The sequence below is a fragment of the Bos indicus x Bos taurus genome, chromosome 13 (genome assembly GCF_003369695.1).
Source record: "Bos indicus x Bos taurus breed Angus x Brahman F1 hybrid chromosome 13, Bos_hybrid_MaternalHap_v2.0, whole genome shotgun sequence".
Classification (NCBI taxonomy): Eukaryota; Metazoa; Chordata; class Mammalia; order Artiodactyla; family Bovidae; genus Bos; species Bos indicus x Bos taurus.
Genome location: NC_040088.1, coordinates 42,671,680 through 42,688,276, shown reverse-complemented (window position 1 = coordinate 42,688,276; position 16,597 = coordinate 42,671,680). Strand labels below are relative to the sequence as shown.

Genomic DNA, 16,597 nt, shown 5'->3' with positions numbered 1-16,597 from the left:
CCACCTCGGAGGCTTTCTTTGGGCCAGCACCTTGGCCATGTTGCTTCCAGAGCGGAAACAGCCAGGTGCTTCCTGCTGGAACCCTTGTGAGCAGCCAGGTGCCTTTACTTGTTCCTGATTCTCCTTGGCAGGAGGTTTTAAAACACCGTTCTACTTCTCTTTCTTTTTCTCCTCAAGTAAATCCAGATTGCATCTTTTTGGTTGCTAACCAGAGATAAGCTTTCATTTCTTCTTTCCTTTAAGAAAGTAATTTTGAAAAGCATGTTTCTAGTTTGTGTTTCCATTAAAATGTGAGCTTGAATACATTATGGTAAGCCTTGTTGTCCTTGGGCCTTGGGAGTCTGGAGGCCTTACTGTCCTCACACGGAGACCTCATTAGACAACTCCTGGAACAGCTGGTCACACTCAGACCCTGCCAGAAGGTGGCCGAGAGTGGGGGCCAGAGCGGCGGACAGTTGATACCAACTGTGGGCCGCGCTGGGGGTGCCCTGCAGCCCATTTACACAGAGGGCCGGCAGCCACTTACCTGTTGCTTGTCATTCGTTCAGTGTTCCCGGCTTCGCTTCATGTTAGGGGAAGAGGTTTGACTGTCAGAAAACAGCAGGAAAGTAGGCGATCCCTTGTGAGCACATCCTCTGGCCTGTTTTGGAGAGACTGCTGTCTGCGTCCTGTTGGCATCGCTCAGAAAGTCAGGGTGCTTTCAAGTTGACATGTTTAAGGGGCAGATTTTAGGCTTTCTATTAAAGTTACTTATTTGTTCAGTTTTTGTTTATGGATAAAGCCAAAATACCATTGTTTTGCACAGCATTTAAAATATGAATGTAAAATACATACATATGTCTTTGCACACACACGTACACACACAGCAAGGGAGGGAGAAACGTGAGTTTAATGAGAAAGGCTTCTCAAACTAAAAGCTATGTTTTCTTATCAAAGGAGAAATAATTTTACAGACAAATTTGTTGACTTTGTTGATTTCATATCTTTTCACTTTTCCATGGTGTGTAATTATGCTAGTTAGTATATTCAGTCTCAATTTTTCCCAAGAATTGTTAATTATAATATATGTGGGTAGCTGAGTAATAATTACTTTTCCAAAAAAAAAAAATCTGCTGTTTAATCCTTTCCTGTTTATCTTCCAGATGTGAGGCCTCAGGACTCCTGGCGAGGTCCCCCTCCCCTTTTCCAGCAGCAAAGATTTGACAGGTAATGCAGACATGAGTTTTCACTAATTTTTCACACCAGCATTTGAGGTTTGGGCTTTCTCTGTAGTATGAAATGTACTTTCTCCCCTCTAAAGAATTTCTTTTGGGCCTGTTCTTTAGGAAAATACATGGTTAACACGTTGAAGCAAAAGATTCATATTTATATAGTTTCCTGCTTTTCTTGGTTCCTAGCCTTTACTTTATTGATGCTTTTGAGGTGCCCTGAAAAATGCAACACAGAGAGCTTAAAATTGTTATTAGGTTTTGGTCAGGCTAAACAAATTTCTTTTTAGAAGAGTTGTGCAGCTTAATGAGGCATAACTAATGGGGTTCCACTTTTATCATTTCTTTGCCGGCAACACAGTGTCAGTACAGACCCACCATTGATCCTTGCTGCAGACCTCTTGAAGTCCTAATCAGCTTCTTTGGTACAACTTTTTCAGGGTTGACAAGCTTATTGTGGTGCAGTGTCACTGTAGGTCAGTAGTTATTAGTTGCCACTGAAAACAGTTTCTTCAACTACTTAAGACTGAACTGAATTAAACGCAGAAAGGACTCAGAAGAGGATTATGGGATCTGCAGTCTAATAAGTACCACGGACGAGGAAGAATGTGACATGGTTTAATAACAAGGGATGTTTGACATGTGTTCTTTCATTGATAAGTTGTGCGCGCCTAAGTCAGGTGGTCTCTGCACGACAAGGCAGCCAGGCGTGTTATGAATAATTATATTAACATCTGAAGAATAATTTTTAAGGGTAGCTTTAAAGTCTGTCGTCTCATGCTGGTCTTGCCCGCATCGGTAGATGCTGAGACGAGTTTAAGCCTCCTCCTAGCACAGCTTCCTTCTTTGCCTTCCCAGTCCTAATCTGTTTTGTTCGCCTCTCCTTTGCCGTTTTAGCAGTCTGATCTGTTCACATCCGAAATGAATGAAGTGTTGTTATTTGAACAGGGTTATAACCTCTACCCCCTTTAAGAAAGTTCTTTTTTAGAGACTCCAAAACCTCATTTCATTATTTTCTTCAAGAAGATAAAAGAAATTATGTTATTCAATTGTTTATTAATAGTATCAGCTACTTAGTGCAAGCTGCATTTTAATTTAGAACAGCTGCTCTTGCCTGTGTTTATGTTCTGCTTTCAGTGTGAGTGCTCAGGGCACATGGTATGTGCCACTTCAGCACCCTCAGAGTGGCACCATCGTCACTAAATGAGTGAGGGGTGAATTTTTCTAAATACATATTATCACATTCACACTGATCTAACCTTAGATGACCGTCTTCTGCAGAACGTTTGTCACGTTTGATGTTTAAGATTTGGTTTCCCCACTTTGTTGCTTGCTTTTTCCCTTGTTATTAAATACTCACCAATATTAATAATCACCAGAGAAACATGAATTCATTTATTCCTCCTGTCACCCCTTTGAAGTAGATATTGTTACTTTTACATATGAGGAAACTGAAGCCCACAGTTCAGTAGCTTATCTGAGGTCTCTCTTCCATACCGTTCTTTACCAAGAAACTTTTCACCCGAGCAAAACTCATCAGAAAACTGCTCTGAGCATCCTGTCCCGTGAAGCCACAGGGACTTCAGAGAAGTCCTTCCCCTTCTGAGGCACCCTTTCTTCAGTTCTGCAGCTTTCCTTCCCTCTCCACATTAAGCCCCCCTAAGATCGTCACTTATGTCCTGACATCCGTGGGGTTTTCTTTGATCTATGATCTGTGCCCTAGTCAAGTTGGTATCTTCCTGATTGACTCTGTGAACCCAGCAGATGTGAGGTGTGTTCTGTTGGAGTTTTGGTTTACTTTCAGTCAGAAACTAAAACCGTGCCATAAGGCAGAAGTTACGTGTGAGCTTAATAGAATTCTTTCTTATGTCTTAGAGCGCGGTCATTTAAGAAACACACTGTTTATTCTTAAAGAAAACAAAGTTTGAATTTAGCCTCCTAAACTTCTCCATTAGCCAGCCTTTCAGCAGATACATCACTCATTTCTGTAGCCTGTGTCAGTCTAACCTTTCTGACCTTACATGACATAGAGGAGAAAATACAAACTCACTTTGCCTTTGCTGAGATGTCACAACTGGTAAGTAGAATTCTTGCTAGAACCAGGTTTCACTGATCATTAGTTCAGTACTTTTCCACTGCACTGTTAAGTGTTTGGTTGAGAACCCTATTAGAGGAGAAAATTTTTTAAGTATACTTTTTTTTTTAAACATAAACTACACTGTTTATTGAATTAATTCCTACTTTGAGATAGTATTTATAATTCATATGTTCATTTCACTTAAATTACAACAGGAACACCCTGCTCCCACCTTTGCCTCCCCTCAAAAGGACAACCTAGCCGTCATCATGATGGTGATCGAGGTCCAGGTCCAGCTCGTGCCTCCTCCTCCCCTGGGTGCTGCCCTGTTGTCTGTGTCCTTGCCAGTGGGGAGTCTCTTTTCTGGCCATATCTTATCCAAAGTGGCCATTTAGTTTTTTAACTTAATAGGTACTAAGCTCAGTCGTAGATTTTTAAAAGCTGATTTGTTATATACATATATATGTGTGTGTGTGTGTGTGTGTATTTATAAATTTAAAATATTTTAAAATAAATTTAAAATAAATTAAAACAATGAGTAGTATATAGTTATGTCATACTGCCAGCTACTTTCCAAAACAGTAATTCAGAAACTTAAGAATATTTTTGCCATCCATGGTGCGGAATGCCTCAAATAAGTTGCTTCAATCATTAGCTACTCATTAAAAAAAATGTGTGTCAGCCTCAGCACTTCCATCTCAGATTTAGAATGTATTTTCCAGGGCAGATTTCAGTTTGTAAAAGTATTTGCAAACTGATATAATTAGTATAGAAATATGATAAACTTAGGTAAAATAAAGGCCTTTCTGCCACTATCAAGCAGAAGAGGGTAGTTCATACAAGTCCCTCTTACATGGCTCTTTCCATTTAATTAATTATTTTTGTAACTATTTGACTATTATTTTTATAAATATTTTTGTCAAAACCCATTTCAGGTAATCGTTTTAAACCAAAAGGAGAACTTTGTGCTCCTACATTGTGGCCTTGTTCCTTTCTTTAGGTCATAAAATAATGGAGAAGTGCATTTATAATGTATTTTAGCCATGCCAGCTGATTTTCCTGAAACTCAGTTGACTTAGTTTTACTGTTGTAAAACTGTGGAGAAAACATGATCACAGCTCATAAACAGCATGTGAGCTGTACGTAAAACAAGCGGGTTTTGCATTAATGGCCCAATTTTCACGAGCCTCCTTGGTCACAGCACGAACCTTAACTGCTCAGTCCTGCAGAGACTGGAAGAGACCGTGTCTTCTCTGCATACAGAGCCGTTCCTGCTTGACAGTTGAGCCATTCTCACTGAAATATATTTGTATTAGTGAATTCAGAAATAAGTAAAAGCCCCGAATATATGCATATTCTTTCTGAGGTACAGATTTTTCAGTTTATTTCGACTCACAGCAGATTATATTATTAGAGTTCTGGTCCCACCACTAACTGTGAAGAATAGCACTGGCCTTTCTAGGATTCTTTAGAGAGCACTTCTTGGAGACATCACACAAAAATAGTTATCTTTGCTGGTTTTGTTTGTTTTTTTTAAAGGGCAAGCTCCAAGTGAAGGAAGGAGAGTGGGGGTGGAGAGGATGGATTCAGGCTTGAATAGCTGTGAGAAGAATGCATTACCCGGTGAGCCCAGCTTTGGGCTTTCCCTGCTAAGACCTAGGCAGTGAGATTCATATGCTGATGTGGTCATAGCTAATACCAGCTACTCAGTGCTTTAGCAAATTTCAGGTTTTCTTATAATTCCTCTCAGTGTCTGTAACACCCCCCAAAGCTTCTACTGCTGAAGTACACTAGGGAATTTTGCTACTGTTTATTCTTGGTAGTGACTGTTGAATAAAATGGAAGTTGAGGAAAATACTTCAAGAAAGCTGTGTCATACAGGGTGATTGCCTTTAGAGGGTAAATCTTTGCTACACTGTTTATGTGACAGCTTTAAATTGTTATGATTTAATACTTCATACCTGTTGTTTTGTATCTGCAGAGTTAAAATAGGCACTTGAAAACAATTAAAACATTTCTTTTGACCAGTAATCCGGGCCAGCAAACTGGGTTATAATAGCTTTTGAATCTGTGTTCCCATGTAAACTGTACACCAAATGCCAGTCAGTCCATGCCAATTAGTGCTCATGTTGCTAGGTCACCATGGTCAATTGAAAGCCGCATCAATAGAACTTGAAAAGGTTTCCTCCTGATCAGACCTTCTGACATATTGAGCAGAATAATGGATGGGAAAAAACAGCCAAGTCCCCTACCCTAGATTCAAAATACTCAGCAGTAAGAATTCATTTGCAGCATGCAATTAACTAGAAAGAATGGACTCGAAGAACGAGCCTGGACATTTTAAAAAATAAAGCTTCATTCTCTTGTCTCGTGCATGTTTACTCTTTGGATAGCATCTTAAAATGTAGCCAGCTTGGTGATCTTGGGTCCAAAACTTTAGTGACTAAAAAGGAAACTTTACAATTGAAGATGAACAATTTTTTTTCTTAAGTCAGATCTTTCTGATTCAACTGAGTTTTAAACAGATGCTGATATTTCATGAAGTATGTTACACTACACTCGCTGTGAGGGACCTGAAGGCCACTCTGGTCCTATATATCCCATATGACAAATCCAGGCACACTGGATTGTCCCAAATTTGGAAATGGTACCTGCCAGATTTTTGACCTTTAATGTAAATGTGATGCTTTTCCACAGAGGTGTTGGGGCCGAACCTCTGCTACCATGGAACCGGATGCTCCAAACCCAAAATGCAGCCTTCCAGCCAAACCAGTACCAGATGCTGGCTGGGCCGGGAGGGTATCCACCCAGACGTGACGATCGTGGAGGGAGACAGGTGATGGATGTGGTGTGGGCTTTGGGGTGGAAAGCTTACTGCTCACTTTGTCCTAACCGTACCTCTTGGGACTCAGTGGTTGGTTGGTTGTTTTAAAATATCTCTGTGTAAGTACTGTTAAGAGTAGCTCAGTTTCCCTTGGATCTCTCATTAAAAATGTTTATGGGGTGAGTATCTGCCTCACTAAATAGGTTGTACTTTGAAGATGCTGAAGAATTTTCAGACCAAAAGCCCCTTTAATCACAGCAGTCCAATATTTAGCACAAATATGGTCCAGCACCAAAACATATTGTTTCTCTTTATAATGTTGCTTTTTGTTGTATTAGAAACTGGATCTCTCAAAATGAATGGTAATTTTATAGAAGCCGAAAGTAATCTCTCACCTTTTCAGCTGTTACTTTTATTCCCCTTAGGAGTTTTCTGTCTTGATTTATCTGTTGTGTCTTCATGGAATGAAATCTCTCCTAATTTCCCACTTTTTTAAACTAAATTTAAACATACATTGAATGAGTATAGTAATTCCTAGACAGATTCAGTAAGAGGAAGCTTTATTTCCTTCTCTTTATAATACATCCATTTATAGCAACATTTAAGCCTGAGGTCTGTTTGCCTCAGTCTGTGCCTCAGCCATTTGACACCCTGGCCAGTATTTACATGCTCCTTAATCCAGTGCTTGCCAGAGAGCAGGGTCTGAATGCAGTGATTCAGAGTGTGTAGTATTCGTGGAGTTGCTGATGTGAAGTGGTTATTAAATTGCTTACCTTGTGTTACCTCAGCCTTTTGCAGTGCTTCGAGTATTAATTTTCTAACTCACGTTCTTGCCATGTGTCCCTTTCTTCTGACAACTGAGAAGAATCTCTTGCCAGCTAAGAAAAATCTTTTCTTCACACTTTTTTTGGTGTACTCTTAAAAGTCTCAGTTCACTTTATAAGAAAATAATCATCTTAGTTGTCCTTTGAGAGAATTTTGTTAACAGTTCTTTAGATGTATAATATTACTTTACATACTGTCTGCCCAGAATCTCTACAGATGATATCAGCAGGTTCTTTAGATTGAGACTTTATGCTGCTAGAGTCAAGGTGAAAGGAAGGTGTACCTGCAACTAGAAGTTGCTCTGGAGAAATTTGAGTCCAGTCCCCTCATTTTCCAAGTCAGGAGTTAAAACCTCATATCTGCTGTTCAGCAGCAGAGCTGGGGGTGCCTGTTAACTTCTGACCCCAGTTCAATGGCTCTCCTGCCTTCTTTAGGGGAGACCCTCCCTTTAGAGGAGCTTTCTGCTGTTCCAGGAGGTCTAATTGTTATTCACTCAGGAGATCTAAATCATTTAGGACCTTTTGGAAATACATTTCTTTTTCAGCCTTTTTTCTGCAAAGATTTCTTTTTCAAGTAGAATTTTGAAGCACTGTTAAATTGTAGAAGCTCACTGTTAAAACCAGTAAAACTATACTTTCAGTATATTTTTAGTGGAGAACTAGTAAAGTGCTCTGAGCCAGTATGGGGAAAGGGGTCCATTTTAGAATCCTCCCTAGAAACGAGGAGTTGTGATGGCAGACACATCACATTCATCTTTAGGTTGTACCTAAATGGTGTTTGGAAGCATACTAGGAAATGTTTTGAAAGTTCGCTATAATTGATTATGTAATAACCTAATGTGGTCTACTATTATTTATAGCTAAACAAACAAAAACGCCTAAGGGCTTCAGCTGAGGCAGCAAGCTCCTTCCTTGGTTAAGCAAAATGGCTTTCCTAGTCTAATATGTCTGAGGATGACATGGGCACCTTCCCACAATGTGGCCTGAAACACCATGGGGGCTGGGGGAGGGGCTGGTGGTGGGCGAGACTGACAAGTGTTTTACACAAGACACTTAACTGTCCTTCATTTGTGTACATTTTAAGGAATTTCTTAGGTTCTTGTTAAGGCTGATTTGGTTAGTTGTCAGTGATAGCATTTATGCTAATTTCCACTCACGTGCAGCTTTGGAAAAGGCTGAAAACCAAATACACGTGTTTATGGAGACCATCCATGTGATATACCTATAAGAAATAGTCCCTTTCTTTTTGGTGTGTTTTTCCATTGAGAAGTAAGATTAATTTCTTTGCAGGAGTGTTAATCCACAAAGTAAACTTTTGCTTTTTTTTTTTTCCTTCAGGGATATCCCAGAGAAGGAAGGAAATACCCTTTGCCACCACCCTCAGGAAGATACAGTTGGAATTAGGCTTTTGTAAAGCTTTCCCAGATCCTTTCATCATTCTACAGTTTTATGCTATTTGTGGAAAGATTTCTTTCTCAAGTAGTAGTTTTTAATAAAACTACAGTACTTTGTGTATTTCTTTTAACTGTATATTTCTACTGATCCGATCTCACTGTTTTATGTTGCTTTCCAAAGATGTGTGTTGCATAATACAGTGGATCTGAATTTATTATTGCTTGTAAAACACATTTGATGGAATAGGAATACTGGTTTTTCATTATGGTTAAAAATCAAACCAGCTGTGGATTTCAAAACACAGTGTATTCTAGATCATCTAAGATCCATGCTGATTTTTAATGCACAAGAATTAAGTATGAACTCTTGAGCTGGAACCCTCAGCTAACTAGAGTGTATATTGTTCAGTATTTCTTTGGGAACATTTCATTGATGTACTTGTCATATGGAAATTTCTGGACTTTAGTAAAAAACAATGCAAAACTTAGAACTCTGGTCTCTTTTGTTGTTTTTCTTTTACAGTATTTAAACTTTGAAAATCTTGGCAAGTGTATGGTTTTTTTTTTTTTTTTTTACCACTATATCAGAATTTTCTACAATTAGATGTCAAAAGAAAATCAATGAAGAAGTAGATTTTAAGAGGATATGGTCAGAAAGACAACCCATCCGACTCACGTATGCCTTTCCACTACTAATTTGGCAAGTTATAAAATCTTCATGAGATTATCTACATTTTACAAATTTCATGCATATTTGTGCTGTAGTTTTAAAGATTTGTTTTAAATCTTGGGGAATTCTCAAAGTTTGAGAAAAATCTTTGAGAAAAGTTCAGGGGGTGGTGATGAGAGAGAGGTGAGGAAGACTGTGGTATAAACAAACTTCTAGTTACAAAATAAATGAGTCATAGGATGAAATTTACAGCATGGAGAACATAATATTATTTTTGTATGGTGACAGATGGTAACTAGATTTATTGTGGTGATCATTTTGTAATGTATAGAAATCTGGAATCAGTCTATGCCCCTGGAACTAATGCAGTGTTGTAGGTCAGTTATACTTTAATTGAAAAAAAAAAAAAAAAAAAAAAAACCACAATGGAAGAACAGAAAGAAGAAAACTTGAAAAGTTTTGGACTTCCCTTAGTGGTCCAGTGATTAAGAATCTGCCAGCCAGTGCAATTCCCAGTCCAAGAAGATTCCACATGCCATGGGGCAACTACGCCCCAGCACTGCAACTACTGAAGGCCACTTGCCCTAGAGCCTGTGCTCAACAACAAGGAAAACCCGCACACCACAACTGGAGAAACCCAGAGCGCAGCAATGAAGATCCAGTGCAGCCAGAGATGAATAAATAAAGGATTTAAAAAAGAAAACCTGAAAAGTTTAATTCCTAGCTAAATTGCCTATGCTCCTTGGTATATTTTTGCATTATTTCACAATAGATTCCAATTTGTACTCATTTTTTCCTTGCTAGTAAGTACACTCATTCCTTAAATGTATGCTTACAGGTCACACACAAGCACTTCCATATGTGTTTTTCGCTTTCCACAACAGATTTAGACACATGTATGAAGATTTGTCCCCTTTTCCATTCTAGCCTCAGATTGTAAAATCAGATTTCTGTCTTTCTGACTTTTGACATTTTTGCTTTAATATTCAACAAAGGCAACTTGTTAATCTTAAATCTCTTCAGGAAAAATCCCACCTTAACCTTGGATAGGAAGGTATTTTGAAGCTATTGAGTTCATTGCTGATGATGGGTGAATAGAGCAGAGTTCTTTATTGTTGAAATAAAGAGTCTCTGCTGGGAATTAACCATTATATATTACCATCACAATAGAATGAAGGAATGATGCTGTTTATCTGCTGAGTATTAAAAATGTGTAACACCTGAATCAAGTATTGCATATGCAGAAGGAGCCCATGTACACGTCTTAGGGTATACAGCTTCAGTAAGTACCCTATAGCCATGCTTCTACAGGACCTAGATTTCTCAGATCATTAATTTTGGTCTAGTTTTTTAAGTTTTCATGAGCATATCTAAAGTAATTTTGACTTGGTTTTTTGCACCATTGCACATAACTAATGAAAACATTAAGTTTGAAAATGTTTTTAAGTGTTTCAAAGACATCTATCTAAGCAAAAGCCTGATGGGAAAACTAAGCCCCTAGCTTTCCTATAGCAGGTGGTGAGCCCTTGCTTCCTTCTCTCTCCTTACTCTGACATCTCTTTACAACGTCCCCACGTTTGAATCTTTCAGAAAAAGTCCCCGTTATTTCAACAAAGGCTTTTTAGAACTTTCAGTGGCGCGTTTAAAGCTGTAACTAGCCCTCTCCACACTCCGGAGTAAAAGCCAAAGGATCGATTTTGTGTAGTTTACTCCACCTTACTATGCTTGAATAGGGCCAAGGTTTTCAAGGTCTCATGTTGAAGGTTTTTAAGCATTTAAGAACCTGGGGACAGCCCGACTTTATCGCGGCGCTGAGAGCCGGTGGTGAGCGTCTGTCTTCAGGGTAAGGTCGAGGGCAGCACACGGCCATCCGTCCATCCCGGAGCGCTGTCCGGCCGCGCGGTGTCGGGGAAGCAGGTGGGGAGGTGACCTGCAGGCTGACCCCGAGCCACAGCCGGGCGGGCGGCTCAGGGGGGCGCGCGTCGGCGGCATCATCACCTGGGTTCCTTGGGTCCCCGCATGGATGCGATCATCGGCCCTGGAAGGAGGCAGCGGAAAGGGTCTTCTCCGAGGCTGCTGTTTTTTTTCAGTTCTAAGCCTGAAGGTAAGTGAATTTCGCTTGGCTTGGAAATCAGAATGTAGTCGTTCTCCGACGTAACCTGGAAGCCGGGTTACCAAGCGGCGCGGTCCCGGGCGTGGTCTGCATCCGGCTCGTCCAGCTCCGCGGCTGCCTGGAGCAGATTCGCTAGCCTTCGGCCCGCGAGTGCCAAAACTAATTTAACTAGCAAGCGGCCCATTCTCGGCGGATTTCTTCTCCACTCAGGGTGAGGTGAACATCTGCATTGCTAGTTATCTGATACCGCATGTATGGCACGAGGGCCAGAGGTAACAGGCTTTAATTAGTGTGTGTGAAATGGGAATGGAACCATTTACTACCGCAAAACAGTTTGCACAACTTAAACTTAGGTAACATTTGTGATTCAACGTTTATTAGAAATCACCGAAGCAACTACTGAAAGAGGTTACATGGAAATTTAGAAACTGAAAAGGCATTTCATTCCAACATTCTAAAGCAAAAACAAAGGAAACCAAAACACCTCTCTCAGAAGCTTCCAAATCTCCGTGCTCAAAAAATAATGACATAAAAGTGATCCTAAAATCACAAAGTGATCTCAATACTTACTGGAGTGACTCCTGACTTCGTCTTCTTTGAATCTTCTCCAGATGCTCACCCATTTTCACTAGCAGCAAAAGTCTACTTATTTAATTCATTTTTAATAAAATGTATCCTAGTGCCCTGTTTCATTGGATTTGAGCATGGCAAGTAGCAGTATTTTTAAAAACTGGACTTGAGTAATTAACATACAGAGTTTTATCCACATATTAATGTTAACATTAAAGAGTTGGGCGGTATCATTCATATTCTCAACTACATCTGAAACTTTTATCACCATTACACTGTGCATTATCTTATGCACAAATTCATATCTTAAAATCCAGTCATGGGTCTTTATGTGATTATAGTTCACAAATTTAAGTCTTTCTAAAAGTCATCATTGCGAAATGCAGCTAACAAAGCAAGTCTTTGGAAGGTGCTTGCATTTAGTGAACAGGATTGTGTCTCTGATTTGCCTTAAATTGAAAGTAAACAGTCAATAGCAGAATGGAGTTTGGACACAACATCTGTGTTGATAAAAGTCTGATTGACTTACTTGTTTTGACTGTTAGGTTTTAGTTCTAAGCAAAGCCTCAAACAGAAGACAACTGGGTTACACCCCCTCTTCCATGTACAAAACACCCTTCCTGTATCTTTCAACATTGGGCGTGCGCGCGCGCGCCCGCGCGCGCACACACACACACACACTACTTCAATTTACATCCCAACACAGATTTCAGAAAAGTACCTGCAATCTCCGCCGTTCCTCTCTGCAACTTGGATTCTGGATTTTGGTTTCTGTGCCTCAACTGGGAAAAAATAGGTTAGAGTGTTGTAAAACCCCAAAAACCTTTAGGAAACTGTGACATCCTCAGTTAGCATTTCTCAAACTGAGTTTTGCTGTGGCCTCTGCTAAACTTTGGAGGGGCTTTGTTCCCACTTAAACCCTGCGCCAACCTCTCTCTTGGTTGTGAAGACACTTATCCTCCTCTTCAGTTAATGAGTTTCACCTAGTCTGGCTGTTTGTGTTTTTATAAAAGATCTGCAAAGCACTAATTGCAAAAGAAGCAAAAAAAGCTTTTGTTTCACATTAATCAGAATGTGGAATTCTACAGTATAAACATTTTCTATTTTAATGTTTCAAAAGCAAACCTTATCCTAATTTCTGGATGTGCACACATAAACTCAGTACATTTCTGGGTGCAGAATGTTAAGCTCTCTGCGGCAATTACCTCTGGCTTGAGTCCCTTACTATTTAAAGGAACGCTGAAAGGAGAAAGATATGCCTGTACCAAATACACTTTCAGAAAATATTGTATAAAGAAGGCTGTTTCTTCTTAATGGTCTTTTTGATTGATAGTTCACTTAGTCTAAGGGATTTTTTTGTTCCAGAAATTATCAAGGGAAAAACTGTGCATGAAGATTTATTTTCTTTAAATATGCTACTCGGAACCCTTACTCCATAAGCTACTGGTTTTGTTAAGTATTGGGCTGTAAAAAAAAAAAAAAAATTACAAACCATGTGAACTTTTGTAACATGTTTTCTAGAAGTAGAATTTCAGAAATTGAAGGAATCAATATAAAGAAGCATTTTTAAACCTGGCACATCGGTAATAGTTATGCTAGCCTGGCTAGCATTTTGAAAATCAATTTTATTAGTATGCAAAAACTCAAACTGGGAGAATTTTCTGAAAGTGTACTGCATCATTTTCATATTTTTTCTGCTCAAATTTTCTTTATGTAAAATGTGTTAAAAATCAGTTGTCAGTTTACAAAAATGCATTCACAGACCCTTGATAAAGATTGATTCACTTGCTTCTGTAGTGTTTTTTTTCTCTTTGTGAAAGGAACTGGAGTTTTTAATTATTATTACTGTTTACTGTAGAAAATATAGAGAAAGTGCAACTTTTAAAAACACTTTGCACAGTTCAGAAAAATACCCAAGCAATGAAATGAAATAAAATGTTTCACTTCAAACTATAATTCTAAAATTTCAAAAATGTAGAAGAGGTTTAGGGTCTCTGGGAAATGTTTTGGTCATTTGTAAAACATGCATTATCCATGTTATGTCTTTAATTTTTCTTCATTTTATGAACTCACTTTCTCCAGCCTTCTTTTAGCATTTTTAATCTACTACCAGTTCTTTAAATCATGAATAAACTGAGCTGTGTTGTCACATCATGCCAACTAGTATAAAAAAAAAAAGCCTATACAACGTAGTGAAAAAGAAATGATCATTTGACATTTACCAAAAAAAAGTTCTTGAATTCTTTTAAGTTATATTTAAATATCCTTTTGAAACATAGGAAATATAAATCAGCATATTAAAGAGTACATTATTTGTACAAGAAAACACCAACAAAATCGGTGTGTAACCCCTATTAACTTCTAAATATGAGAAAATAATATTTTACTGATTCTTTACACACTGATTACCATTCAATAAGTCACCTTATTTTCTTCCTTGACATGCTTTGAAAAATAGATTAATTGATGTCTGTCTTAGCAATTTTGCTTACTTGTTCTAGTGTTTTATCAAGGTACTTTAATTCAGATAATCAAATACCTTAGAAAGAGTAAATAACATGTCTGTAGAATAGGGTATAATTTATTTTGTCCGTTGATTTTGGGAGACCAGTTTCCATATAAAAAGTAGCTTACAATCCTTTCTTTTGATGAGCTGCATCTTAGGAGGAAAAGCCTCTTTTAGGATAATATACAAACACTCATTGCCAAATCATGATCAAAACATTTAAAAACAGCATTAAGTTTAAAAAGCTATATCAATTCGTATAAGCAATATTTTGATTACGTTTATTCCATTTCTCTAAATGGCAATAACTCCTCTGCAGTAATGTTGCTATGTGCATGATCCATCTTGAGCTACAATTCAATTTACTTTCCATCAAACATTAATGAAATTGCACTTAAGCGGGGGCGGGGGGAGCGGTGAGGGGGGGGTTTCGAAAATTAATCTCCCAAGGTAAGTTCCACTTCAAGAAGAAAACCTTGTTAAAGCTGGGTTGACTTTTAGAGCTACAAACACCACCTAAGTCTCCAACGTTTAAAACTCCGAGAGCTTTGGTTAGGAACGTGGTGGTGGATGTGGACTCGGCCGGCTTTTTACACAATTTAGGAACCTCCGGAAGGAGGAAATCACCTCAAAGCCTCCTGGCCGGCGCGATCTCAGGATTCGATCCTGGGGCTTGTCGCGTCCCCACCCGCAGCGGAGGCCCGGCGCCCGCCCCTCTCCGCGATCCGTCCGTTCTCTCGCAAGCAGCTGCCCCGCCGTCGGCGCGAGCAGACCCTCGGGCGGCGGCGGGACCCCCGGCCAGCCGCGCCGTCACCACGTCCGGCCGTAGAGCAGGTTGGCGCCCAGCGCGCTGCCGCCGTAGTCCCCCGCCGCCGCCGCGTCCAGCCCCGCCAGGCCTGCCCCCGCCCCGTGCAGAGCAGGCGGGCTGGGCGACAGCTCCTCCAGCTCCGGCGTCGGCGCGGGCGGCTGCGGGCCGGCCTGGGGCGTCGGCGTGGCCGCGCCGTTCTGGCAGGGCTTGCCGTCCTTGACCAGCACGGGCACGGCCACGCGGCGCGGCGACGGAGGCGGCGGCGGGCCCAGGACGGCCTCCTGCTGCAGCTGCTGCGCCGCTTTGTCCTTGGCCTGGCGCTTCATCTTGTAGCGGTGGTTCTGGAACCAGATCTTCACCTGAGTGGGCGTCAGGTGGATCATGCTGGCCAGATGCTCGCGCTCGGGCGCCGACAGGTACTTCTGCTGCTTGAAGCGCCGCTCCAGCTCGTACACCTGCGCCTGCGAGAACAGCACGCGGCGCTTCCTCCGCGGCGCCGCTGCAGCGTGCAGGGGCGCCAGCGACTTGGCCGCGTCCGCGATGCCCGTCAGCGACCCCATGCCGGCTACGTTCACGCCCGCCGACGGCCCCATGAACCTGGAGACTGGGGAGGGGCCCAAGGGGAAGACCAGTCAGCAGCCGCCGCCCCGCTCTCTTCACACCGCGGCGGCCGCGACGCCGGCGGGGCCGGTTGGGTCCCAGGACGCCCCGCGCGCTCAGTGTTTCAGGGCCCCAGGGTCCCAGGACGCCCCGCGCGCTCAGTGTCTCAGGGCCCCAGGACGCCCCGCGCACCCTCGGCCGGATTCCCAAGCGCTCCCCGCGCCCCGGGCTGCGGCGGGGAACGCCCGCGCCGTCCTCGGCCCTCAGTCCCGCGCTCCTCGCCCCGCTCACTTGACGAGTAGCGCGGGTCCGGGTTGGCGCCGTACCAGCCGGTGGCCGCGGCGGCCGTGCCGCCCCGCACGCCGTCTGTGTAGGCGGGCAGCTCGCCCACGTTGCCCAGGCCGCCGTTGCAGTAGCCGCCCACGGCGCCGTGCGGGAACTGCGAGACGCCGGGCGGCATGTGGTAGGTGGCGGCCGCCGCCGCTGCCGCCGCCGCCGCTGCCGCCGCCGCCGCGTTGTGGCCCGCCATGGCGTGCGGGGGCTGCATGCCCGCCGCGGCCGCCGCCTGCGAGGAGGGCCCGGGCGGCGGCGCGCGGTAGGCGGCCCCCAGGGGTGCCCCCAGGCCGGGCGGCGTGCCGTCCATGGCGCCGCCGAACTTCTTGTAGGTCTCCTCGATGGGGCTCAGGATGTCGGACACGGAGAAGGGCGTCGTGTGCTTGGGGCTCAACGACATGGCTCGGCGGGCGGCCAGGTAGGGGGGCCCGGGGCGCGCGCGGGTCGCCGCCACCTCGGCCGCGGCGGCTGCGCCTGTGACCAGGAGTCGGCGGCGCGGCGAGCCCCCCGAGCTGCGGGATCTGGGGTTTATTTTAGTCCGGCGCCGGGTTTACGACAGACTCGGGGGGCGGAGCAACATCCCAAACGAGCAAACAATGGTCCTTGACATCTTTTTTCCCTCGCCAACACCCCCACTCCACCCCCACTCCCCATAGAGGAGGCAAAAAGG

General features: G+C 42.6%; 2 protein-coding genes across 6 annotated transcripts in view; one reads left to right on the top strand and one right to left on the bottom strand.

Annotated features, from left to right (window-relative positions):
- XRN2 (5'-3' exoribonuclease 2) overlaps positions 1 to 8,818 on the top strand; it is a 62,703-nt gene extending 53,885 nt beyond the window's left edge. For 3 of the 5 annotated variants that reach the window (XM_027559579.1, XM_027559582.1, XM_027559584.1), the window contains 3 exons: positions 1,143 to 1,206; positions 5,983 to 6,121; positions 8,272 to 8,818. In XM_027559579.1, the coding sequence (XP_027415380.1) occupies positions 1,143 to 1,206; positions 5,983 to 6,121; positions 8,272 to 8,337 (269 nt within the window). In that variant the 3' untranslated portion in view covers positions 8,338 to 8,818. The remainder of the gene's footprint in view (positions 1 to 1,142; positions 1,207 to 5,982; positions 6,122 to 8,271) is intronic. The other 2 variants (XM_027559583.1, XM_027559580.1) reach the window with 1 other exon arrangement.
- A 5,365-nt stretch (positions 8,819 to 14,183) lies between these two features.
- Positions 14,184 to 16,371, bottom strand: NKX2-4 (NK2 homeobox 4). Its single transcript, XM_027558191.1, has 2 exons — positions 15,886 to 16,371; positions 14,184 to 15,598 (listed from the first exon to the last, which is right to left on the bottom strand). The coding sequence occupies exons 1-2, from the start codon at positions 16,325 to 16,327 to the stop codon at positions 14,997 to 14,999; spliced, it is 1,044 nt and encodes a 347-aa protein (XP_027413992.1). The 5' UTR covers positions 16,328 to 16,371; the 3' UTR covers positions 14,184 to 14,996.
- Between the last annotated feature and the right edge of the window lie 226 nt (positions 16,372 to 16,597).